The sequence below is a fragment of the Myxocyprinus asiaticus genome, chromosome 45 (genome assembly GCF_019703515.2).
Source record: "Myxocyprinus asiaticus isolate MX2 ecotype Aquarium Trade chromosome 45, UBuf_Myxa_2, whole genome shotgun sequence".
NCBI lineage: Eukaryota > Metazoa > Chordata > Actinopteri > Cypriniformes > Catostomidae > Myxocyprinus > Myxocyprinus asiaticus.
The window spans coordinates 24,542,584-24,570,475 of NC_059388.1; the positions used below are offsets into that span (position 1 = coordinate 24,542,584).

Consider the following 27,892-nt stretch of genomic DNA (forward strand, 5'->3'; position numbering starts at 1 on the left):
GCTCGCCAGAATGCGTTTTTGCATCAGCATCTTGAACGGGAGTCTGTGTAAAGCCCGGTTCAGTACTTGCAGGCCCAAGATTGGCCGCAACCCACCGCCTTTTTTCGGTACGATGAAGTAGGGGCTGTAAAACCCTTTCTTCATCTCGGCTGGAGGGACAGGTTCTATCACGTCCTTCCGTAGGAGGGTAGCGATCTCCGCGCACAGGGTGGCAGCGTTTTCGCCCTTGACCAAGGTGAAGTGAATACCGCTGAACCTGGGCAGGTGCCTGGTAAACTGAATCACGTAGCCGAGTCGGACAGTCCGGATCAGCCATCGCGACGGATTGGAAAGCGCGAGCCAAGCGTCCAAGTTCCGCGCGATGGGGATCAAGGGGACAGTGTCATCGGACGTACTGGCAGGTGGGGCCTCGCGGCGGGGCGGAGCGCGAGGTGCCACACCACGTCGTGGCCATATTCAAATAAATGAATAAATGGACATATTGATTTGAGTTCAATAATTTTAGTATCCAAGAAGAAACTGACCAATCAGAATCAAGTATTCCAAAGAGCTGTAATAAAGAGGGCATATTGACAAGTACCTGAGAAATTGATGCTGCATTATGAAAAGTTTGACATGCATTCAAATGAATCAACTCTCTAAAAAATGTCTGGAAATCAAATCAGATTACAGCAGAGAAATGCAAAAGATAGAGCTGGAAGGAACTTCTGTTTGAAGTGCATTACAAAAGTGTAGACCAGGGAGGAGAGAGAGAGACTATGAAAGATATCAGAGCTTTGGCTTTATGAGAAGGCTCTAAGTACCCAAGAATTCTGAAGCATCTGCAAAACACACACACACACACACTGTACTCACTTCATTTCTGTCCCTCTTAGACTTTTACGATCATCTCCCTGTGATGGTAAAATTGTGCTTACGGACGCAGATTTTTAGAGGTGCCATGGAATATTGTATGTTTTCGTGTGAGTGTGTTACTGTAAGTGTCAGGCAAATTACTGGTAAGTCACACGTTGTGAGCATAAGTGTGTGTGCACGAGCTTGTCATTTTTTGTTTGCATATCTTAACACCCCCCACCTCCCACCCCACCACCACTCAACCCCCCAATCTTTTCCACCCACAATTTAATTGCTGCTTTTCAGGGACGCGCTTGGCTGCGTAATTGTCAAAACACAGGCTGACTGAACTCTCCGTCACACCTCAAACCTTACAGTTCCTGACGCATCTCATCTCTTTTATGACACTTTTCAAATAAAGGGAACATGTCCAGATGTTTGGTGTAATTTTGCCTCAGATCCGCAGGGCTGCAGGGAGAGTGATTCAGAGAGAGGAGATTTGTGGGGACAGACTGTCTTTGTGTTTTTCAGGTGTGGACAGGTCCGCTCCCCAGCGCTGTAAATTTTTTATAGAACTGTGAAAATTGAAGGCAGAGATGGAATGGAAAGTAATAATATTTGTGCATTATTGATGTCAAAATTATGAAGTGCTATATTAATTTCTATTGTTTCTGAAAATCATGTTCTGATGTATTGCAAAATTTTGCAAGCTGAAAAACTTCAGACGCTGTTGCCAAAAATGCCAATACTTAATGCCCCTATAAAAATGGTGTACCTTATTGGCTGGCCCACACAGAATATTTGCCTGTTTCCAATCTGGGCAGGTTTCCACAGAATTCGACTGCTCATCATTGACAATATTCTACACATCCCTTTCCCATGTGTGTTTGTTTAGAAAATATTTCAGCTAATTTGATTATGCTGTCATCTACCATGTAGTACTCCCAGCTCCATTTAACACCTTTTATACTGCAGATTTTCCCCCAAATTCAGCACAGAAAATGCAAAAAAAGTGCAGATTCCATCTGGGCTTGCTTATTGGTTGTGAGTTCGAAATGTACAAATGGTGAGTAATCACCATTGTGCCTAGATCAAGACAATTTCACCCCTGGTAGCTCCAGATAAATGGTCATGGAAAATCTGTAAATATTAGAGAATTCAAAATTGTGATTTCCAGAGGCTTCAGGTATAAAACTTGTATAAAACTGTCCGTACGCACGAGAAACATATTTTGCATAGGAACAAAAGTTTTCATATTTCTTAAATGGTATGTACGGCAAAACCTCAGCAAAATTCCCTTTATAAACCCCAGTTAGTGGAAGATTGCGCATACATGCACAAGCTTTGTTTACCGTAATTACTGTGCACTTTAAATTCCAATTACGTTTTACTGTCCAAATAGGAGAATGAATGGTGCATTATGTGTGTGTTATGCATAGTGTGTGCGAGTGTCTCATTCAATTGAACTTACTGAGCTGTACCGTGGACCGCACTGAGTGCAGCTCCTGAAGAACGTGTGACGATTAAACGCTTCTCAAATGGACTTGAAATGCTGTGATGCACGTGCCGTCTGTGGAGGTACTCGCTAAACTCCCACAAAAATATGCAAGGATTTTTAGTGAACACAAAGCACTCCTGTTTAATTTTAATTTAACAATCGTGTAATGGCACATGTAATTTGTCGCTGTGGGTGAGGGGGCGTGTCCAGAATTTTTTGCCAGGTGTGGCAAAAGGGTGGCAAGTGTAAGGGCATCCATTAATTTCATCTGACTGGGAGGGTGGAACGTTGTTATGGACCATGCGCAACACGGACGGGTTAAGCCGTTGCGCATTGTCTCCAGGACACGAGCGGGTCTGAGTTGGGGTGGCAAGTGGAGTGGCAAAGCTAATTTTTAGGGTGGCAGCTGCCACCCCGTGCCACTATTCTGGCTACGCCCCTGCTGTGGGTTCATTCACAGTGTTGAAGACATGCAGTGACACAGAGGAGCCCTGTGTCATGCCCACTTACTCTATTTCAATCTCAAAGGTCTTTCTTCATGTGAAATAAGTGCTCGAAAATTAATCATCATAATCATGAAAGTCCTAAAACAGACAGTTAATCGTCATTATCACAACAATTTGTTTGACAATAATCGTTAGCCTAATTTCATAATCGTGACGGCCCTAGTTGCAAGCATAAATCTAACAAAACAAAGATAGTTATTAAGAGAATTATTTTTGCAGTGTAAAACACTTTTTGTTTTATATTCGACTTATTATACTAAAAATATTTTTAAATGGCAATTATATTTTTCATTCTGTTTTTCGTGCTTTTGTGCATAAACAATGTTTATACATCAGGCCTCAGGTCTGAAAATGTAATGGTAACTTTTGTAGTGAATATAGATTTTTATAGCTCTTTTCAACTCCAATATATGTGCTAGAAATTGCTCTTTTTGAGTGCAAGCTCTACAAAATTAATTATTAATGTCTTTATCTGGTAACAACAAATGACTGGAAAAGTCATGGAAATGTATTGTTCAAAAAATTTGTGAATCCTGCTGCTACTTATCACAACGTTCTATGGCAACATTACAAAAACTAATTGCCATGGTTCTATCACAAATAAATAAAGATTATATTCTTTTCATTTTCATCGTTAACATAGCCTTTATGATGACACTGTAATGTGTGAGCCGTATCCTCTTTCCTCAGGCACTCTGCCCTACGAGATCAAAATCGTTATAGCCGGGAACCATGAGCTGACCTTTGATCAAGAGTTCATGGCGGACCTGATAAAGCAGGATTTCTACTACTTTCCCTCAGCCTCCAAACTCAAGCCGGAGAGCTACGAGAATGTGCAGTCCCTGCTCACCAACTGCATCTACCTGCAGGACTCTGATGTTACTATCAGGGGTTTCCGTATCTACGGCTCACCGTGGTGAGTCTCTCTTTCCTTTGCTTTCTCAAGTTTTTCTCTCCTTTCTGTCACTGTGTTTGTCACCATATGTTGTTGTGTTGTCCCTTCCCCCTCAAGTCTTCCTTATGTTTTGCTCCTCTTCTATTTCTTTGTCTTTCATTCTCTTGTTAACACTTTTTTTGCCAGCTTCCACATCCTGCAATTTACCTTAGTGCAAGTGTGTGTGAATAAATATGTGTGTATTACCAGTTTTTTAAGGGTTTGGTCCCCACTTGCAGTGTGTGTGTGTGTTTCTAAACCTGTGAAAATATTCTAAAAATGTCCTCACAAGATTAATAAAACATGATGAAACCGCATTGTGGAGATATCCCCAATGGGAAAACTGATTCTTAAAGAATCTTAAAAATTTTGACAAAACTAAATGTTGTGTTTTAGGGTTAGGGTTAGAGTTAGTAGAATTAGTTTAACTTTAATATTTGTTCTTTGTTTTACACCATAACATTTCATTTTCTAAAATCTAAAAAAATAAATTAAAAAAATCTGTTTATTTCCAGGTTTAAATGAAAAAAATTACAGATTTTCAATGTGGTCTTGGACTTTTGGGCCCCAGTGTATGTGGAAGGTTGTGTGTGTGGCCTGCCTCAGGTGTATTTACTGACAGGCAGGTTCTGCAAATATCATAATAATCCCTATAAAACAGGCTAAGAACACCAACGATGATAAGTGTTTGTTTGTGTGTGTGGCTGGCTTGTCACTGACAATGTTTACAGCAGTCATGAACTCATGAGCTAGATTAAACCAGCTAGCATTAATCCACTTCGATATGTCCTGACAGAAATACTCATCTTGTTGCCAGCGTGCTTTTGTGTGTGTGTGTGTGTGTGTGTGTGTGTGTGTGTATGCGTGTGTGTTTACACCATGCAGACCTAATAAAACATTAGCACTGCTGAGATCTGGTAATGGCATTCCACCATAGGGAAAGACAGTGCGTCTTTCTCTTTTATCTTCTCTCTTTGTCAGTCCTTCTTGTCCTACATCTATTTCTCTCCTCCTGTCACTGTAGAGTCAGGGACGCTCCTCCACACTGGGGCAGAGAGGCAAAAACCTTGTCTCCATGGAGATTTTGTTCTGGTGAAGTCACTGGCTTTATGGACAGAGTCCTGTGTTGATGCTGGCAATGGCTTTCTATGATCTGAGCAGCTTTGTAGAGTCGTCCATCTCTTTATCACTTCATCTGTCCATTCTCTACCTCTTCATCTATCTTTCTATCCACTCGCCCATCCGAAAATGTCCTGGCATCATTTCACTTCCTGTGCTCTCTGTCCTCGCCATCTGACTCATCTTACAGCCTTTCAGCAAATATTTGTCCATCTCTTTTGGAGATCCTCAATCCTTAACTGTATGTTTTCTTTTTTGGTATATCCCTGGCATTATTTCATTGACTGAAACAAGGCAGAAATGGAGGACAGGTGCATTTTTCATACTAGAACTATACTATAATATTCACTATACGGCTACAACAAAGATGCATGAAGGCATGTTAGGGACCGTTCAGACCAAATGCATTTTTGCGTTAAAAAAGATAGATGGAGAATGTTAGGAGCCATTCAGATCTCACAGGTTTTTGTGTTAAAATAAGCTAGACAGAGCACGTTAGGGGTCTTTCAGATCGAATGCATTGTCGCATTTAAAACAGCCAAATAGAGTATGTTAGGGGTAATTCAGACCGAATGCGTTCTTGCTTTAAAACACAAATCTAGACAGAGTATGTTAGGGACCGTTCAGAATGAATGTCTTCTTGCGTTTAAAAACCTAGATGAAGCATGTTTGGGACCATTCAGACTGAACCTGTTCCTGTGTTAAAAAAGCTAGACAGAGAATATTTGGGGTCTTTCAGACTAAACATGATCTTGCATTAAAAAATGCTAGATGGAGCATGTTAGGGACCGTTCAGACTGAACGCGTTCTTGCATTAAAAAAGCTATACGGAGCATGTTTGGGGTATTTCAGGTTATATATGTGATCTTGCATTAAAAAAACTAGACAGAGCATGTTTGGGGTCTTTCTGACTAAATGCATTCTTGCATTAAAAAGGTTATACGGAGCATGTTTGGGGTCTGTCAGACTAAACGCGTTCTTGTGTTAAAAAAGCTAGACGGAGCATGTTTGGGGTCTTTCAGACTAAATGTGATCTTGCGTTAAAAAAAGCTAGATGGAGCAGGTTTGGGGTCTTTCAGACCAAACACGTTCTTGCTATACAAAAAGCTAGACGGAGTATGTTAGGGGCCGTTCAGACTGAATGCGTTCTTGCATTAAAAAAGCTAGATGGTGCATGTTAGGGGCTGTTCAGACCGAACATGTTCTTGCATTTAAAAAGCTAGATGGAGAATGTTAGGGACCAATCAGAACGAATGCACTATTGAGTTAAAAAAATCTAGACGGAGCGCAACAAATAGTTTAGAATGCAGGTGTCTCAAGGTGTGTTTTTATAAGCTGCAGTTATTTTTAACTTAATGCGACGTCTTAACATAGCGATGTGACTTGACACGCCGTCTAGACACTTAAAATCCTCTAGAAGTGGCGCAATGGTCCAAGACATCCGTCTAGCCTTTACATAGAAAAACAAATCAACACAGATAGATGCAAAAACTTTTTGAGTATGAACACCCCCTTATACAGTGATGTTTTTGATAAATACCAGGTCATTAAGTCACTAGAGTCCCAAATGTTTAGTGAATCTAGGCCCTTGCTAGTGCCCATAGTCATGTTAACGATATACTAATTTACGTTATAGGGAACTAGGGAGTTAAATGAGACCTCTCTTGTCTCGCCCTTCCTTTCACCTGCTCGTGGGGTCACTGATAGCAGTTCAAACACCGCTTGTCATGTCATGCCTTGTTTGAGTCTCTTTGAATCCATCTGCATACACACAGACTCTCTCTTTCTTCTTTACCAGCATATATGAGATCTTGGCACTCTGTTTTCTTTCCTAAATCCTGACTATTTGTCATGCGGTGATTCTGGAATGAAAAGAACTGCATGGGGGAAACATGTGGTGTGTTTTTCTGTTCTGCTGATGCTAATGCAAGTTTACAAGTCATTTGTCATCCGCAGATATTCAAAAGCAGGGACGCATGGTGTGTTCGTGCCTATTTGTGTGCTAGTGTGTGTGAGCTGGTGTGGGTGGATGAAGTATTAAGGATGGCTGTCCCTTTCAGAGAGCGTGAAGCACAAACAATGTGTAGGACCCACAGCACATATTGCTCAAAGCCAAACAAACACACACACACACACACACAGTGCTTAAACTTTTCCCCCATCTACTGTGTTTACACTCACACAGACAGTTACTCACTGACGCGGTGACAAGCAACGATGATGCTTAGTGTGCACATGTAAATACACACATCCTGTATGCCCTGCGGGTGGTTATCTTCAGAGGGAAGCTGCTGCTGTAGCTGAATGTTTATGCACCAGCAGTATAAGAGCAGGTACAAGTTAATTGAGAAAAGTGCTAGCATTTAAACAGGAGATGAAAATGAGCTTGCATGTAAATGCACAGATTATCCAAGTTTTTTGGCAGGGAATATGATTGTGATAGTTTGGTGTTGTTTATGCGGCGTGCAATAAGAAAGCATTACAGTGTAGTGATGTTTGTGAGGACTTTTATTGGAGTAAATAACATAAAATGACAAGTCTCATGACTCAAAGTCATAATAATAAGTGATGCACCGAAATGAAAATTCTTGTCCGAAACTGAAATTCTGGACACACTGCACCGAAAACCAAAACCGAAAAATTATTATTTTAAATTAGACTATGTCTAGAAAATTTAAATTCTAAATGTTATTATTAGTGATGCACCAAAACCACTTTTTCTATAACTGCACATTTAATTATAAAATAGAGTAGACAGAAAAGAATTACATAAAAAAATATGTAGCCTATTAAGAAAAACTTTATTGTTAACTACTCTATAACTACTAAAGAAGAAGAAGAAGAAGAAAGCCTTTATTATTGTCACACATTATACATTTTTCATATATACAGTGAAATTTCTTTGTTTTCACATATCCCAGCTAAGATGGGGTCAGAGTGCAGGGTCAGCCATGATACGGCACCCCTGGAGCAGATAGGGTTAAGGGCCTGCACCATATTGCAGCACCAAAGTTAACAGAAATTCCAGTGAAAATCTTAAGTGAACATTAAGCCAGTTCTATCTGGCATTTTTGTATGTGGACTCAGGACTCATTTCCCAAAAGCATCGCAAGCCTAAGTAGATCGTAAAAATGATCGTACGAATCATCTTAGAATTACGGGCTGTTTTCCAAAAGCATCGTAACTTAAATAGTGCTTGAAAATCGTCGTAGATCTACGAGTGCTCTGGAGTAAACGATCATAGTAGATTGTTAATTCTGCACAAAATGATCACAAAACTAAATCTAATTATGCAGATAATTAAGTTTAAGAAAATAAATGTAAACATTTCCCAGGGAGGTAAAATGTGTTAACTGCAGCTTTAGGAAAAGCAAGTAAAAAGTAACGAACGTTTGTAAAATTGTTCGTAGAAAACACTCTTAACCACCAAGATCAATCGTTATTGGGAAACGGGGCTCTGGAATATGGAAGTGGATCTCTGGATAACTTTGTGTACTACAGAAGAAAGAAAGCATCAGGGTTTGGAACAAGATGAGGGAAGCATACTACAGGTTGTTGACATACATCAGTAATTTGTTTTGCTTAAATAAATATAGAATAAGTAGCCAAATTTGTTCACTGGCATTTCCCTTCTTTAAATAAAGTGTTGAATTGGAGGCTAGCTAAAATTTGATAGCTGTATTGTATCGATTTTGAAATTATGTTTGTTGATTGGTTGGTCTATGTGGGAATAAAAGTCAAACCTTTTCGTACAAGTCAAATTGTACAGTATCTTACGATTTCGCCATCTCATAAGAATTACGGTCCAAGTTGTCATGTGACTATGTTGGTAACAGCAGAGTCCTATAGTGTGACATGCTATACTTCATATTAAACTATATTTTTTCTGATTCTTTATTATTATTATGTATGACCTCATACTGATTTAGAGACTACATGGAATATTTATACTGTTGTACTGTTTAGTATCTTGATTGAAATAGATCCCAATCATTTCACATTATTGTGTGTGCTCTAGAGTTTTAGAAGAGATCTCAATGTCTCAAACTGTGCTCAGATTTGCTAAGATATAACAGTCTGCAATCAAATGTCAGATGATTTCAATATGAACTCAAAAATGTCTCATTAGATTCTTCTGAAACCATATTATCTGAGCTATGCTTAAATATTAATTGTATACAGGTAGCTCTATACTTGAATGTAAACAAGTGTCTCATTTGGTTCTGTTTTTTGTTTTTTTTTTATTACTCCTAAGACATTTTAGGAGAAACATCTGATACTTGTGATCTGATACAAGTTTATACATGCATGAAACATAACTGAGAACTACTCTGCAACTGATAACTAAATGCGATGTAAACTTGGACAGATTGTGGACAGTCTGCTGAAACAAGCAGAAAATCAAGGAGATTAACCCTAAACAGATTTTTTTTTCAATCAGTTTCTGTCTTTTTCTTGTCCTCCTTCTTTGAGGCTAGCAGAGGGCTTCTTATGCTGTTACACACAACACAGCAGGACATCCTTAAACCAAGACAGATGATCCCAATACTGTCCCCCCTGAGGAAAATTGTATCGCTCAAAGATTTCTATTTCATAGATTAGGAGACATAAAGATGTTATGTTTCATTCTTCATTCAAGTATCAACTTTGTCTCAAAAGTTTCTCCTAAAATACTCTAGCAATTTAGATACTCAACAGGAGACACATGTGAGATTACTGAGGTCACTTACTCTAGAGAAAAATCTGAAAAGATGGACACTTAAATTAAAGTCTCCAGTGGCTCTCCATTTAATCTCATTGTTGTCTTGCAGAAACTATTGAGAGATTAAATCAATGTCTCATTTTTTATTTTTCATTCCGTGCTCTGAAACAACTGGTTATCAATATTTCCATCTGTGTGTGTGTCTTAAATTTAAACAAGTTCTGTAGGTGTTTGAATTTATGTTGTTTAAGATCAATGGCGGCCGTCGCAAAGTTTTCCTCCCTCCGAGTGGGATGAAAAGAGGAGGAGAAGAGAGAGAAAAGAGGAGGGGATACAGAAAGGCCAGTAAAACACTTTTTTTTTTCTCCCATGAAAATAGAAGAAATGTTCACAATCCAGCGACTCCACGAGGAATAATTAATGGCAGAGATGCAAAAGACTCCGTAATTAGATTTTTTAATTATTGAGGATTTGCTTCCCCTCTGTAGTGGCCCAATTAATGTTGCTCATCAAAACAAAAAAGAAAGTAAAGTGAAAGACAGAAAGGAAGTACACTTCCTCTTCTCTTCTGTACCTGGCTCTGTGTTTGATGACTCCTCTTCGCTGATGAAGGGGACTTGCCACGAGTCGCTAATGACCGGCCCTTCGTTTGGACTGAGGGAGCAATTAAAAGGGAGGAGAGGAGGAGGAAGGAAGCCAAGCCTATTGATTGAGAGGAAGAGGCCGTTGTGGCGGCAGATATATATAAAACAGTGTGTTTAACTGCTTGACCTTGTCGGCACGTCTATGTGAATTAATTAAAGTGCCGGCTGATATGGAGAGTGATAAGTAGAGAGATTAGTACAGTATCAGTTGCGTCTCCCAACGGGAAAAGAGCTCACCGATTTGGCTATGTAGGGCTGGCCACAGGAGGACCTCCTCAATTAACATCTGAGATGCCTGAGGGAGAGGGGGGTGCAGGAATGCCCTAGTCCTGTCATGAAGACCCCTCACACTTTCACTCACTTGAGTGAGCTGGTCTAAACATAGATAAGTTGCCTGACCTTGTCTGTTCAAATTTGTTTGAACATATGCTTCATGCGCTTATGCATTTTACATCCATTATACTGTATATACTGTAAATACTTTGCAATTTGAAAGGCGAGTTAAGGAGGCTGCTAGGTAGGAAGAAATTGGAAAATGTGCATGGTAAACAGTAAAACCAAAGCAAAGAGATAACATTTATTTGAGCTTATAACTTATAACATTGGATATTTGCACTGACACTACCCACTTAATAAAACAGGCCAGTGTAAAAAATTACATTTTTATTTTGGGACAACATTTTCCCCAGGAATAGATTTTCAGGGGCATTTTTTCTTTTTTTTTTTTACAATATGAGGGCATTTATTTGTAATATAATATATCCTCAAAGTTCCCTTAAAGGGAAAGCACACAAAAATGAAAATTCTCTCATCATTTACTTACCCTCATGCCATCCTAGATGTGTATGACTTTCTGTCTTCTGCAGAACACAAACAAATATTTTTAGAAGAATATCTCAGCTCTGTAGGTCCATACAATGCAAGTGAATGGTGGAAAATTTGAAGGTCCAAAAAGCACATGAAGGCAGCATAAAAGAAATCCATACGACTCTAGTGGTTTAAATATGTCTTCTGAAGCGATGCAATCACTTTGGATGAGAAACAAATACATATTTCAACCCTTTTTTTTTTTTTTTATACCATAAATCTCCACTTTTACTTTCAGAATGTGAGTAAATGATGAGAGAATTTTCATTTTTGGGTGAACCATCCCTTTAAGGTAAGTCAAGTCACTCGGTTGCCATGTTTGTAACACTTCCGGTAAGTACAGCTTCTACTGGAATGGGGAAAGATCAAAATCTTTAAAATTGTTTGTCAAGATTGTGATCAAATAACATATTTCAAATCAGCAATAAAATCTGACAACATTCGTATAATAAATTTAGCTTCTTCAGCTCAGATCGCCCTGAAAATATGCTTTTTTCAGGCTGATCCAGCTAATGGTCACCACACTGTTTAAACCCATAAAGTGATTGAATAGAATATTATGAACTATACCAAAAGTTAGAGCAAATGGGGTCAAAGCAGACATTGTTTGAACTTTCAGTGCCGTGTTACAACACTTGACCTGTGTGCAACGTGCAGCGAAGGTTAACGCTGTAACTTGATTCTTTGCTCAATAGACTTCAATGCATTGTGAAACCCAAGGGCCTTTAGATGCAGACCAAATATTCCAGTGCACCATCCTTTTCTGTCTGTTATCTGTCTCTTTGTCAATCATTCTGTCTAGGAAAGAGATAGAAGAGTAGAGACATTTCTATTAAAAGAAACAGAATGTGAGGTTTCATGCCTTGGATGTACATTACCTGTAAATTAGTCTCCAAGGCGTAAACTCCTCTCCCATTTTGTGTTTGTGTGTGTGTGTGTGTTCACACATATGTGAGCGCACTTGGCTCTTGGGGATTTCTTTACAAACTCATAAACACAGAATTTTTTTACCTGCAAATGGGAGATAATTCAGTTTCTATCTCTGTCTTTCTCCATTGCTTTCCCAGTTCAAAAGGCCAGCTAAGACAAGCATGAATTTCCATTTTGCTATAGTTAGAGCTGGTTTTGTGCTGGTCTAGCTGGTGGACCTGCATAGCCATGTTCTTCACTTTCTGGTTAAGCTAGTTGAGCATGACCAGATACGCTGGTCTTTCGAACAGCGTTATCAGATTGTTATGTCACAATCGCCATCCAAATGTGACCAAAAATAAAAATCTGAGAATAAATTATACAGTTTTTTTATACAGTATTATGCAAAAGACGGAGCACACAATGGCTCATATCCATCCTGTATTCTTCTCTTCCTCCCTCTCTTGTGTCTTTTTCCGTCTGCTGCCTCGTCAGTGCTGGCTGTGGCGTGCGGTCGGGCGTCAGAATTAGCTGCCCCACAGCGATGGCTAATCAACACACTTTCACACTTGAGGAGGAGGATATGTAACCCTCTCCCTCCCTCTCTTTCTCGTTCTCTCCTTCCCTTGCCACTCCTCTCTTTTCTCCGCTACTCTTTTCTTCTCTCCCTCCTCCCGGAGAACTTGGAAATAATTTGAGTCTCCTGGGTTTTTACACATTCTAATTTCCAACTAAATGGGACATCTGTTTGAGAAAAGGAAGATTTGCCATGGTTGCTAAGGCAACTATCACTCTGTGGGAAAGAGAGGGAAGAGGATGGGGGAAATAAATGTCCAGCAGTTTTACAGGCTGTCTGTAGCCGGTGATTTTAGCCATTCCCAGACAAACACTTTTGTGGGACCTCTCTGCTATGCTACCACAGTTCCCATATTTTAACTCCCTCTCTTGTTCTTTACCTCTCTCTGTCTCTTTCTTCTGGACTGGAGTTATTTATTTTTATTCACACAGCTGTGGAAGATTGAAATTGTTCCATGCGGTCAAACTTAAAGGATGTGGCAACTATTTTTGCAACCATTTAGAGATAAAGACATTTTAATGCCTTACATAGAAGCACATTAACGCAAATACAATTATAGGAGGGTATCTTTGTGCTTTTGTGAACCAACAAAACTCATCATGTCTTATGATAATTGATCCTTAGAAAAAATGCATTGCAGCTGTATTAAACTATATTTAAATGGCTCCACATGGAGCTGGTGTGCACACTGCAAAAAATTATTTTCATCATTAGTATTTTTTTCATGTTTTCCAGTAAGATATCTATACATCATTAAAACAAGATACATTTTCTTAAGAAGTAAAATTGCATGTGTTCAGAGAATGCATCTTGTTTTAAGTTTATTAAGTTTATTTTTCTTATCACATTGGCAAATATTTTTTCTTCTTTGAAGCCTAAATCAGTAACACTTTACAATAAGGTTGCATTCAATAAATGTTTTTAACTGCATTAGTTAAGATGAACTAACAATGAACAATATTTTTACAGCACAATATCAGCATATACTGATAGATTTTTAACATTAAAAGTTGGAAATGTTAACATTAGTTAATACATTATGAACTTACATAAACTAATAAAAAACAACTGTCTTTTTAAAATTAACTTTAACCATCAGTAATAAATGCTGTTTAAAAATATTGTTTATTGTTGGTTAATGATACCTAATGCATTTAATAATGTTAACAAACAGAACCTTATTGGTTACCCAAAAATCCAACTAAATTTAATGAGGTTTTTGCTTAAAACAAGAAAAAATAATTTGCCAATGAAAACCTTAATTCAAGATAACTAATAATAACAATAAGTAATTCAATACTTATTCTCTGAAAAAAGAGTGTCTTAACATATTTAACAATTAAAGATGGAAAACAAGACTGAAAACTATGCAACTTTAAAATAATGAAGAAAAAAAAACTGGAAAAAAGTATTTGTTTGCTGTGTATTTTTGCCACCAATTAGAGATGGAGAAAACTGAATCACTTACACAGACAGACATGAACACAAATACAATTATCTGAAGGTACCCTTGTACCTTTGTGTGCCTACAAAACTGTTAATTTCTTATGATAATTAATCCTTTTTTGGGAAGAATGCATTGCTGCTGTATTAACCTTAGGGATGAATGATTATCAAACCGCAAGGGCTGCGGTTTAATTTATTAAATAAATAGTCTGTACGCGCTGCTCACTGCACTTACTGTATGTGCGCAGCGTTGATTTCTGTAGTGTATTTAGGGGTGGTCAGACTACACTTCACGCTCCATTCACTCCCATTTAAATGCTTCCGAATGAGGGAGACCAGCAACACAAGATCATGCAAGAAATTTCAAATAGTTTAAGTTTGGTGAACTCTGACCTGCGCATCCGTATGACGAGAGGATGCATGACCAATAGAATATTGAAACGTCACACGCTGACCTCTTGGCTCAATACAAATAATTTCATATTTCAAAGCTGTGTGATTTATTGTTGCAGGAAAGTGAGTAGACAATATATTTTAACATTTGAAATATAATAATATTTGTTATTTGTGATGCATTATTTACTTACACCAGAAGCCCTCCCGCATGACATCATATCATAGTCTGTTGCGTTTTTTTTGGAGAAAAAAAAAGTGTAGTGTGATCGCTCCTTAACATATACTCAAAAAAGCAGTGAAAGGCTATTGAGCTAAGCGCATTATATTTACAGTGCTCTAGATTCACTTATTGCACATTTGCATAATTCCAAATCACTGAGATCACATTTTTCCCTATTCTGATGTTTGATGTGAACATTAACTGAAGCTCCTGACCTGTACCTGCATGATTTTATGCATTGCATTGCTGCACACACGATTGGCTGAATCAGATAATCGCATGAATAATTAGGTGTACAGGTGTACCTAATAAAGTGCTCAGTGAGTGTATATTTACAGTAAATGACTCTTCATTGTGCTCGTATTTACAAGAAATTGTATTGTTTCCGTCGAGTTGGGAGCTATAAATGTCACTGTATTATGGTTATGTTGAGGCAGGAAATCGAGTTAAAACTGTATCTGTGTTAAACTGTATCTCTCAGCTGATCTAAAAGGCTGTCCTGCAGAGTCAACACAAAGTGCTTTAACGCAGCAGGAGTAAGTCTGTATGACCTGACCGGTTCCCCTTGTTTCCTGTGTGTTTGTGCGCGTGTGTGTGTGTTACTGCTCTAGGGTCTTCTCACCCTTCTTCCCCTCATTACCCAGAAGGCAATAACTTTGCATCGCTCCAAGCCTCTCCATATGACAGTCTCCATCTCACACACACACACACACACACATGGTCATTGACACACATCTACACTCATTTACACACACACACACACACTGGTGCTGCTGTCCTGCACCTGCTCCTCACAGTTCAGACTAGAGGGGCCTGGCAACAGCTCATCACACACGTGCACACACACACACACACACAGTCTATCTCTCTATACAGCATATTCTCATCATTTAAATCATTCATAATTTTTCTCCTTTTTTAACTCTCTCCATCTTTATCCCTCTCTTCCAGACAGACTTCCTTTCCGTCCATCCCTCCATCCTCCGACACCATATACAAACCACTTACACACGATCTAACGTATTGGCAATGCAATTATAACATATTTGAGGGCTTCCAGAGGGAGCTCATTAGCGCGTCATGTACGGTATCTGTTTGAGTCCCACATATCTCTCAACGCTCCTAAAATCGTCCTGAAAGTAAGACGAGAGACAAAGCCAAGGGACCCGATGGAAGAAACAAAAGTAATCGTTCAGTGAAGTATCTCCAGACAACTTGTTCTTTGTAGTTTAAAGACATATTTCTCAAACAGTTTTTTCTTTCTTTTTTTTTTTTTTTTTTTGTGAACACATATTTCATGGTGGGAGGGTTTTTGACACTCTAGGATGCTGTATGGTTCTCTTTATCAGAAAATGTTAAGTGAAAAACTTGCCGTGCTTTTCAAAAGATATTCTGATTCTTATTTTTGTGCCACATCTGTAGCATGCTGTTACTGCAGCAAATAATTTCATCTCTTCTCCCAAAGTGTATAAACGAACGGGACACAATGTTAAATACATTTATAATGGTAGCTTAGTAGGAAAGGAGTAAACTGACTTACATGTAAATAAAGACTATTCTATTTATCAAATATTATGGTAGTTGAGTGTAATATGATGTTTTAGTGTGGTGTTTTGTGAATGGGAATTGTGTATCACAGTGTTACAAGCTATTCATTATTTTTAAAGTACAGTCAGAAATGTTACTGAAAAAGTAGTTACTGTACCTACACTACAAGCTACTAACAAAAAGTAGCCAACAACATTTAAGCTATTTAAGGGAACCATATCTTTTTGAATTAACAACTTGAGCAAACTTGAGCAGACCAAGACCCAGTATTTGTTTTGGTATACAGTATGAGAAAAACTATTAGGGATTGATTTGATATTTTGGGAGTAATATATGTGAAAAACTATAATATTGCAAAAACAATGTGCAAATAAAGCTGCATTTCCGTCACTTCTGGAGAAATTGTAGCCAATGTGACTCTTTTATTAATAAAATACTGGCGGTTTAGAGCACTAATTAACTAATTATTCAGTCACATGACTTTTTCGATCTTGTATTCCTAATAAATTCAATTGAAGTTTATTCGATAAATGTTTTTCCAACATAGTTTATGCACATTTCTTCTTATTGAATGAAAAGCGTATCCACCTCAAACGAGTGTATACATTTTTATGCACATTTTGGTGATTTTATTCGCATCTTGGTGTTTCCATTCAGCAGTTTTTATTCGCATAAAAATACGTGGATGGAAACCAAGCTACTGACAGACTCTTTCAAGAAGAGATCTTCTGCACAGATGTTGTCCATTGAGGGTTTTTTCTTTCAGTAAGCAGCTATAAAGCCTGTTTTTCAAAAGGAATGCCAAATGTAGCTGTGTTTGCAGAGGCAGAGGTCTTATTCACGAAACTATGGCATTTGTACTGACAGAATAAAAAATGCTTCCCTAAAACTGCCTTTAAGAATGCACAGAGGGACTATAGCAGAACCACAGACAGATGGCCATTAAATGGATAGTTCACCCAAAAATTACAATTCTGTCATCATTTACTTACCCTCATGTCGTTCCAAACCCTTATGACTTTCTTTAATCCATAGAACACAAGATGAGATGTTAGGCAGAATTTTTGTCTCCGTCACTATTCACTTTTATTGTGCATACAGAAAGATTTAATGAAAGTGAATGGTGACTTAGGCTGTTATTCTACTATCTCCTTTCTAACATTTTGTGATTCATGGTAGAAAGAAAGTCATATGGGTTTGGAACAACATGAGGGTGAGTAAATGATGACAGAATTAGCATTTTTGGGTGAACAATTCCTTTAAAGCACTGCATCTATGTAGAATCCATCCTATCAAACATTTCTCAGTGTGTTTGTGTGTGTGTTTGTGCTCTTGGCTCATCATGTTAATCAGTGCTGTGAATGTTCCTGTTGATGAGTGTGAGTCCACACAGCTGTTCTGAAGTCTGCTGTCTGCCCAGGCCAGTATGAGCGTGTGTGTGTGTTTGAGAGAGGTGTCAGGCTGTGTGGGCAGATGTCTCATTGAACAGATGGGCTTGCCACTGCTGGTTCGGACAATCCAGATCGGATGCAGTGGACCAGACACATTCACGCAGAGTGCAAACTCATCATCCACTCCTTAATTTTTACTTAAGACTACAATTAATGCCTAATTGTTGCCGGAACTGTGGGCTAGCAAACACACATCCGCAGACACAGAATTGTACCAGGCGAAAGAATTTCAAATCTGGCTCGCATAATCTCCCGTTCCCATTCCCCCCAGCCTCTTTCCATAATTTTCAGTCCAAATAGACCAAAAACACACATTTTTCAGGTTAGATTGAATTTACATTTCCTCGTTATTTTATTACATTTTGATTACATTGTTTGAGATATTATTGATTAATTTAAGTGTTTTTGAAATGTGCCAATGAAATGCTATCATTCTGGGAAGAACTTCATTCTGAATCTGCATGTCATGGTACATGAATCCAAACAGACGCTGTTTGGTGTATCTGGAAATGCATGTGTGTGTGTGTGTGTCATTCTCTTGAACCTGCTGAGTGTTGCTTAAGGCATTCTGGGGACCAAATGTCCCATATTTACCACATTTTAACCCAGAGAGAAAGAGTGAGATTCGAGAGAGAGAGAGCTAGAGTCAGGGCGAAAGTTGTGCAGAGCATGTGCAGCTACCTCTGATGCTCTCACACATGCTTTCATATCGGCTCAAGGCTAGTCTAATCCTTCTATTGTCAGAGACTGATATACTCTGCCTTCCAGGGGTTCTCTCTCGGTCTTTTTCTCATTCATTTGCTGTAGTGTGTGTTGGAGAGCTTGGATCTCCAGCTGTGCTGCCTCAGGCTGAAGGCCCCTGTGAATGGACCGCTTGGTTCTCTCAGATTAAACATCAAAGTCCAGCCGGCCCTGCAGTTCAACACAATACAACACAACACACTGCACTAAATATACAACTACACAACACAGCAAACTGGGTTAAATATACAACACTGCCCTAAATGTACAATTACATTGTACAATGTAAACAATATATACAACCCTTACTAACTTAACAACTAGACCTCTTTCTTTCTTCCTTTCTTTTTCTTTCTTTCTTTCTTTCTTACCTTCTGTCTATCCATCCATCCATCCTTCCTTCCTTCCTTCTTATTTTGCATCCTTACTTCCTTCTATCCATCTGCCCGTCCATCTGTTCTTCCTTCCTTCCTTCCATCCTTCCATCCATCTTTCTGTCCTATCTACTTACCTTCCTTCCTTCTTTCCTTCCTTTCTATCTTGCATACTTCCATCCATCTGTCCTTCCTTTTTCCTTCCTTTCTTCCTTTCGTTCTTCCTTCCTTCATTCGTTCCTTCCTTCCTTCTTTCCTTGCATTCTTCCTTCCATCCACCTGTCCATCAGTTCTTCCTTCCTTCTTTCCTTGCATCCTTCCCTCCTTCTCTTCTGTCTTTCCTTTCTTCTGTCCTTCCTTCCTTCTTTCCTTTCTCTCTTCTGTCCTTCCTATCCTTCCATCCATCCTTCCTATCTTGCATCCATCCTTCCTTCTATCCATCTGCCCGTCCATCTGTTCTTCCTTCCTTCCTAGCACCCTTCCTTCCTTTCTACTTTTCTTCCTTCCTTCTTTCCTAGCACACTTCCTTCCTTCCTTCCTTCCTTCCTTCTTTCCTTCCTTTCTTCCTTTCGTTCTTCCTTCGTTCATTCCTTCCTTCTTTCCTTGCATTCTTCCTTTCATCCATCTGTCCATCTGTCCGTCCTTCCTTCTTTCCTTTCTTCTTTCCTTGCATCCTTCCTTCCTTCTCTTCCATCTTTCCTTTCTTCTGTCCTTCCTTCCTTCTTTCCTTTCTCTCTTCCTTCCATCTTTACATCCTTCCTACATCCTTCCTTTCTTCCTTTTGTCCTTCCTTCCTTGAGTCCATACTACCTACCTTCCTTCCTTTAATTTTTCTTCAATCTTCCCTTTCTTATTTCCTTCCTTTCTTCCATCTTTAAATTTTCTGTCCTTCCTTCCTTACTTCCTTCCTGCCTTCCTTCCTTCCGTCTTTCCATTGGTGCTTCTCATTTCTTTATTTGTGCAACCTAATTTCCTCACTCCATCCTTGAGCTGTGACCCAGCAACCAATCAAAGTCCAGCATCATGAAGGACATATCAATTCTCTAATAGCCCTTTTCCACCTAAATTGTGATTGTGCTGAGCCTGTGCTCGGCTGGTTCACGGCCGAGGCAGTCTGGAGCCCATGGCAAACCGGCCGCACTTTTCCACCGACTTGAAACCCGAACAGTGACATAACAGGTTACGTGGCTATGTGGTAGTTTTATGTTTTATCTCACCTGCCCAAAAACAAACATGGCACTCCACAGTGTTTGTCTTCAACTTTTACTTCTGTTTTTGAGGACATATTTAAACATATAGAGAAATGAAATCCAGCATTATTACATTGCTCAACAAGAATGCCAGAGACGAATTCCAAGCTCAAGACGACAGGTAACAAAATTACATTATTTTGTATGAACGTTTTAATGTGGCTTAACTTGCTAAGTTCTATCAACTGTAACAGTGGAATCGTTATTAACATTGGTGTAGCAGATGGTTATAGTTGGATTTTTGCAATAGCATATAATATTATGTTTACGTCTTGATTGAGAACCCCACCGATTTACTTAACAGAGAGCCGCGATATTCCTAACTTAGTGAGTAGCTGGTCAAAAATCCCCTTACTGAACATAACAATGCACAAAATAAGATGAGAAGAGTGTAAGGAAAGCCAACAAATTTGGCAAATCTAATAACTTACTGAGATCAGCTGAAGAGGACATCCAACACTGGCATGCATCATTTCTTGCTGTATCTCCTTGTATATTCTTTTTTTCCCTTTGTGATCTCTCTATTTATCTCACATCTCTGTAGAAGAGCATTTAGCAAGCAGAGTGCTCATTTCGTCTGCGTTTCCTCAACGCTTTTGATAACTGACATTTTAATTTCATTTTATTGTTGATATAGAGTGATAAGCACTCCTTTCTGCAGATGGTAGCCACTGTTGTTCTTGGAAAACTTTGCCTGATAACGAAACATTATCCCGCCCTCTGCCTCCTGACATAATCGGTTCATGCATAGAGACCAGCAAGCTTTTGGGGACAGTGCGGAACCAGTTTTTCCACCTCGGAACGGCCTTTTCAAGAGTTGAAACGCTTGGAACAGTTCAAGTATTCACACCGACCCAGGAACCCACCCCCGAACCATGTTGATGGAAAAGGGCTATGAATGCACTAGGAGAAGGCAAGGGCCGAGGATGGAGGATGCTTCCTGAGGACACTTGAGTAAGAAACCACAGGAGCATCCTATGAGAAATCACTTTTTTTAAACACCTGATGCACACATGAATTCTCCTCCCCCTTCACATCAGGCACAACAGTTTTAATACATGTTTCACTTTTGCAGTTGAAAAAAACAATAACTATCACGTTTCAACAACATAACAGCAAGCACTCCTAGGTAGTGCACCTTTGCAGGGACAGCGCTCTGAAGTGACGCTTGAGTGAGCAAGAACATTTCATTTTACAAAAACATCTTGCTTCAATTTCTCCATCCTCATTTCCAGAGGGTGGAGCTAGGAAGCAAGGAAAGGAAACGAGAAGCACCCCATCTTTCCGTCCTTCCTTCCTTACTTCAATCCATTCATTGTTAGACTACATCCAGGACAGTGTGTGTGTGTGTGGGTGGGTTTGGGTGGTTTACGAGGAAATTTTTTTAGGTTACAAACTGGTAATTACAAGGGTATTATGCTATAAATGTTGTGTATGAGGACATTTCTAGTGTCCCCATAATTCAAATCACTTAAACTTTTTTTGAAAATGTAAAAATGTAGAAAGTTTTTTGTGAGGGTTAGGTATAGGGGTAGGGTTAGTGGATAGAATTTATAGTTTGTACAGTATAAAAATCATTATGTCTATGGAGAGTCCTCATAAGGATAGCCACACCAACATGTGTATGTGTGTGTGTGTGTGAATGTGAGTGTGAGTGTAAGTGTGTGAGTGTAAGTGTGTGTGTGTGTGTGTGTGTGTGTGTGTGGGCAGGTTTATGTGGTTTACTAGAACTTTTTTTAGGTTACATACTGGTAATTACAAGGGTATTATGCTATAAATGTGGTTTATGAGGACATTTCTAGTGTCCCCATAATTTAAATCGCTTACAAATCATACTAAACGATGTTTTATTGAAAATGTAAAAATGCAGAATGTTTTTTGTGAGGGTTAGGTTTAGGGTTAGGGTTAGGGGATAGAATTTATAGTTTGTACAGTATAAAAATCATTATGTCCATGGAGAGTCCTCATAATGATATCTGCACCAAAATGTGTGTGTGTGTGTGTGTGTGTGTGTGTGTGCATGTGTGATGTTGACAGCACTTTTTATATTGAGATCTCAGTGGACTGCTGTGACCCGCAAGCTATTAACTGAAACAGCCCCATTTAATGAGGTTGTGTGTGTGTGTGTGTGTGTGTGTGTGTCTGATATTGCCCAACTCTTCAGAGATACAATAGCTTTTCCCTACAGATTCCCAACCTCTCCTGCTCCATACACACATTTGGGTCAGAGTCAAAAACGTCACATTACTAATTATTCACTTTTGCATATCTGCTTCTGTACCATGCACTTTTTTAAACACACATATACCACCAGCATCTTTAATTACATCAGCCAGTGGTGAGGAGCTCCCTTGCTTTGCACATAGTTTGTGTGTGTTTGTATATGTGCAAACTTATGTAACGGAAACAATAATGTACAGCCAGCTGGTCATTAACGCAAAATGAACCCTGAAAGCATGATCAGTATCCTGATGTGACGTGAAGGGGTATTCATTCACACTAAAGGGGTTTATTTTCTGATAATGTCCAGCTGTCTGTTTATTATCACTCTTATAACAATGCTACTACCCTACCAAATAAATAAATAAATGGATTGATTTTATTTAAAATTGTTTTATTATCTTACTCGTGGGTTAGATTTTATTAAAGCTTTAGCTAAGAAAAATAGGCCATTACATCAGCCTAGCAACAATATGAACACTGCAGCAATATTACAATACTAATTTCTATTAATCTGCGATCCAATTTACTTTTCTGGACTAGTTAGTTAACATATTTAGCTACAATGTAACATGTTTTAAGTTGTCTCTTATTGTTCCTTGTTCTTCCAAGCAATGTTTTCTTTTTTCCTGATGTAACTGGGGACTCCTGAACTTCTAGCCATCTATGAGAGGTTTTATGCTCACCAAATATATAATAATTAACACTCCAAGACCATTTTTCATTAGAGTCAGCTAACCGGTTTGAGTCTCGTAAGACGGCGGCAATTAGCTGTATGAGAGGCATGAAAGTAGCACCAGTATGTTGCTTTGGATAACGGTGAAATATACAGTTTAGCAGTCATTATATAAACATATGTGACCGCTCAGTGCCAAATCAGAAACAAGTATTCCAGGTTGTCACGTAATAAGTGGAGGTATTCATGTGTTTCACGTGTTGCACATCATAATGTAAACACCATTCATTCTATCATGTTTCAAGCAGCATTAACACAACCTTTGCTGACCTGGAAGTGACTTTTCTTTTCATATTTCTGTTCTCTGCCCTCCATCTATTTCTTTCTCTTATTCTTGCAGACACACTTTATCTTAAAAAAAAATATCAAAGTGCACCACCTCAACAGCAGCAAGTGTTTTTGAAATGTCTCTGAATCATTAATGCAGTCTTTTTAAAATCTAGATTTTCTCAGAATGTTTTTTTCTCATCTCCTTTTCCTCTAAAAACCTTGAAGTTAACCAATGGGATGAAATATTGAAGCACACTCGGCCCACAGCCTTTTCCTCCCAGCCATTCGTTTAAACATTTATGACAAAACTGCACCGATATCATTTGGCCAGGAGAGCTTTTGCGCACGTGCGCGCACACACACACACACACACACACACACACACACACACATACACACACACACACACACACACACACACACACACACACACACAGGGATTTAAACAAATCCCTGTCTCTAAGTGTTAAACTTTAGCTCATAACTCATCCCACAATGTTTGTGCTATAGACATGGATGATACCTACGATAAAATTAGTGGGGGAAAAAATCCCATTGACTTTTATTGAAGGAGGGACCTGAGCCATATCTAGGGACCAGAATATCATGTAGACTTGAAGGGGTGCTATTTTGACTTGAACCAGTAAGTAATCACCAAGAACACCTTATCAACTGCATAGTGCATAACAATGCCCTGGCAACCAACCACAAAACTTTGGCATTTTGGTGGTGAGTTTGGCACAAGAAAAGTATTTATACAATGGTGCTGGTGTGGCATCATGGGAGTAAAGGCATGAAAGCAAACAGCTGTTTCTTATTTTTTTACTCACCTCGACAAATAAAAAAGCTGAAATTATAAATACACAGATGGCTTAGAACAAAAACACTGTTCGCTCTGTGTCGCACTTTAAGGAATTACATATTACTAAAAATGTTTAGCCTGATAAAACTCACATTTATTAAACTGACATTTGAATCTCAGTTCTTTTTAAAAACATTTAAAGCAGTTTCACAGCATCCTCTCATTTAGGATTTATTTTCTTTTGTGTTCACACGCCCAACTTTCTAATCACTCTCTAATCACTCTTTCCCTGTCTGTTTATTAGTCTCTCTCTGCTCAGTCAGTAAAAGGCTGTTTGGAACACCAATAAAAAGTCAGTTCGCAATCCAATATAATTGAGACAATATTTAAATAGCTCCATCAATATGCAAAGGCCATTTTAAATGTTTTAAGATTAGAGATATGAATTAATCAAATGTGTCTGCGGACCTTCAGATGTTTGATCATAAATGTTTAGACTCTGATGATAGAAGTGGTTCAAATATTAATCTGATCAAATCAAATGAAAATAGTATTCAGTTTCCCACGAGCCCCTTCTTTCCTTTTGACCTTCTTGAGATGATGAAAACCAGGGCTGCTGGATAGCTCCTCAAAGGCATCTGTGTGTGTGTGTGTGTGTGTGTGTGTGTGTGTTTGCAACTCAGGACACTGATGCGTCAGCCAGCCTATAAAAGTAAACGTTTCAAGTGACTGCGCTCTATAAATTACAAAATCCACGTAGAGGCAAGGGAACCTTCATGTGTAAACTGACACACACTAACACACACACACACACACTCAAAGTCTTTCAACATACTCACATGCACATAAATGTGCAAATCTGCCATGGCAGAGGAAGATGGATCTGGGGACAGATTGTTAGTGACATGTTAATTTCTATACCGTCACTCAAGCTTGGTGCATCTGCAATCAAAGTGATGGGCCATAGGCAAAAACAAAATCCCCGCACCCCCTCTCTATCCTTACAAACAGTACTGTCTCTCTCATTCTACCTGTGTCTTTCAATCTCTTCCTGTGTTTATGCTCATCCCACACCTTCTCTCTGTTCTTTGTCCCTTCGTACCTATCTCATTTTTTATTCCTTTTGTTTGTTATCTTATTGCAGGGATGTGGCAACCATTATACCTCCCATATGGTATTAAGATGTGTTTCCAATCACAAGTGGTCAGCGCTAAATACAGGTGAAAAACTTTTGTGATCGGACCACGAAAACCACGTACGGAGGTAGTTAAAAACGCATTGCTTTTAAGGTGTAAAAACTAATCCGTCTTGATGCATCCCGGACAGCAGCAAAGCACTACCCACTCATCTGTCAATCAAGCACTGTGCTAAAGTTTTACACTGTGCCAGTTACGTGCGGCTTATAAAGGAAATAACCGTCTGAATTAAAAAATTTAAAAGGCTCATACATACTGTATTTGTGCACTTCACAGAACTTTCTCAGTGTATCAACATACAGTGACAGATGAGAAACACGCAAATCTAAACCTCAGTTAATATTCACCTTAAGCACCAGAGAAACCATCTTGCCATCTTGAAAATTTTGTCTTTGATCTTTTAATGTAGCGGTTGATATTTAGGAATCTATGGTGTTGATGTCAAAACATAATTAGCCAATGAAGTGGATTTACAGATTATAGAGGTGCCAAAAGTTACCATGAGTATTTTAAAGTGTGCAGGGGATGTCATAACAACTGGAAACAGAGGAGGGAGATTTTAAAACAAGAGAACTTCATTCATAAATCCACAAGATCTTAACTTAACGCTGTGGACGCACTGGTCTGCCTCTGTGCTAATGAAACTCCACGAGATAACATGAAGTCTTTAAAAAAAATCTCTGTATGATACCTCTGATCATCTTCTCATGTCATTCACCCATCACGTTATAGTTAAGGTGAGCAGATTTTTAAATGTTAAACCGGCATGACGGAAGAGGTGCCACTCTATTTAAACACACACACATAAACACACATATACACTCACTGAGCACTTTATTTGGAACACCTGTACACCTACTTATTCATGTTATTATCTAACCAGCATCAGCCACTGTGCGGCAGCAATACATAAAATCATGCAGATACAGGTCAGTTCTGCAGACGGAAATGCCTTGTTGATGAGAGAGGTCAACAGAGAATGGCCAGACTGGTTCGAGCTGACAGAAAGGCTGCGGTAACTCAGATAACAACTCTGTACAATTGTAGTGAGAAGAATAGCATCTCAGATTGCACAACACGTTGGCAAAAACTAAAGTAAACATCGGTACGGCATACACAAGGTTGAAAAATTTGATGACGAAGATAAACATGAGTAGTGATGCCGATGTTGCTTCTTTTTTGTTGGACAGGTAAGACATTATTAATTGTTAAGACTACTCTCTAAAATAGTATCAGTGAAATTTATAGAAAACTCATGCAAGTTTCCCTCGAACTTTTTAAAATTACGTGTGTAGTCAGCGTATGTTAGTAATGGACAGTTTTCAGCGGTGTTTACAAACGCAACCGGAAAGCAACGTGTAATTTAATTTTCTTTGTTATCACAGCTATAGTAAGGGGGGCTCATCTACCTCCACCTCTATGAAATGCTGTATGTCTTCATTCGTTTAGTAGCTTGGCACAGCGATTGTTGTGGGTTTTGAGTAAACCATGATGTTGGTTTGCTTGGAAACAAAATTAGTTCTTCAAATACAGTATTCATGGATATCCTAAATTTGATCATCAAAAACAATTCTAATCTTTCCTTTAACATTCTGTATCGCTAGATAATTGAGGTTTATTTCACGCTAAGCAGTTCTCTAATAAAGGTAATAACTGTCTTTAGAAATAATGTGAAACATAGACAGTCTCCAAAGATTATTGATATGAGGGACAATAATAATCTGTCCTTAACCGTAGAAGTCTGTTCGTTTGAATTCTGACATTTGTTTTTAGGCAAAGCAGTTATATTATAGTAGTAATAAATAACTTTAGAAATTACCTCAAACTCTGACATTTTCCAGATGCAAATGATATTCCAAAGCTGGTGGGGGCAGCAGAGACGATCCTGCTCATCCACATCGATAGATAACAGTACAGCGTCAAACACCACTGTCATATCGGTACTTAAAGTACACGAAGAAGAGCAATGCTAATGCTAGCTATAGAACTACTGAATGTCCCTTTTATAAAAAAAGGAAATTAGGTGACAAAAGCCGAAATACCTGTAGCTGAGTGCTGAAAAGGCGCGGGGCTGAATAAGGTCAATAGGTATTCCGGTAAAATAACAAAAAATTCAGCTCGAAATTTTGCGTTTGTGCCTAGATTAAATGCAAGTATAATAGGGAGAAACAGTGCTTCAAATTGTTTTTTGTTTTTTTTGCACTTTCTTTTTTTTTTAAAGTGGTTTGCGCTTTATCATCATGCTACTGCCTTTCTCTTTTTTTGTACATTGACATTGTGATTGATGATATCAGTGTGATTGTCATTCAGTCAGAGCACCCCCCCCCCCATATATATATATATATATATATATATATATATATTTTATTTTTATTTATTTTTTTATTTTGTCTGTGGCAAAAAACAACAACTTGAAGATCAAGCTGAAGTCTCTGCCAACCGGTTGCATCGGCAGTGGACTGAACAAATGCACAGGCGGTAATCCTACTGCTAGCGCCCACTTACCTTCCTTTCAGCAAATCGGTTAAGACTACTGGGCAAACATTGCATCACCTAATTAATATTCATTATCCAAGCTTTTCAGATCTTTATGCCCCTGCTTATTTGGACAGTGTTGATACAAAAATGACAGGAAATGATAAGGGGAAGAGG

At 38.7% G+C, this 27,892-nt stretch overlaps 1 protein-coding gene across 1 annotated transcript in view; it reads left to right on the top strand.

The window, feature by feature from the left end:
- LOC127435264 (metallophosphoesterase domain-containing protein 1-like) overlaps positions 1–27,892 on the top strand; it is a 69,205-nt gene that overhangs the window by 33,050 nt on the left and 8,263 nt on the right. Inside the window, exon 4 of the mRNA XM_051688571.1 lies at positions 3,529–3,754. Within this exon, the coding sequence (XP_051544531.1) occupies positions 3,529–3,754 (226 nt within the window). The remainder of the gene's footprint in view (positions 1–3,528; positions 3,755–27,892) is intronic.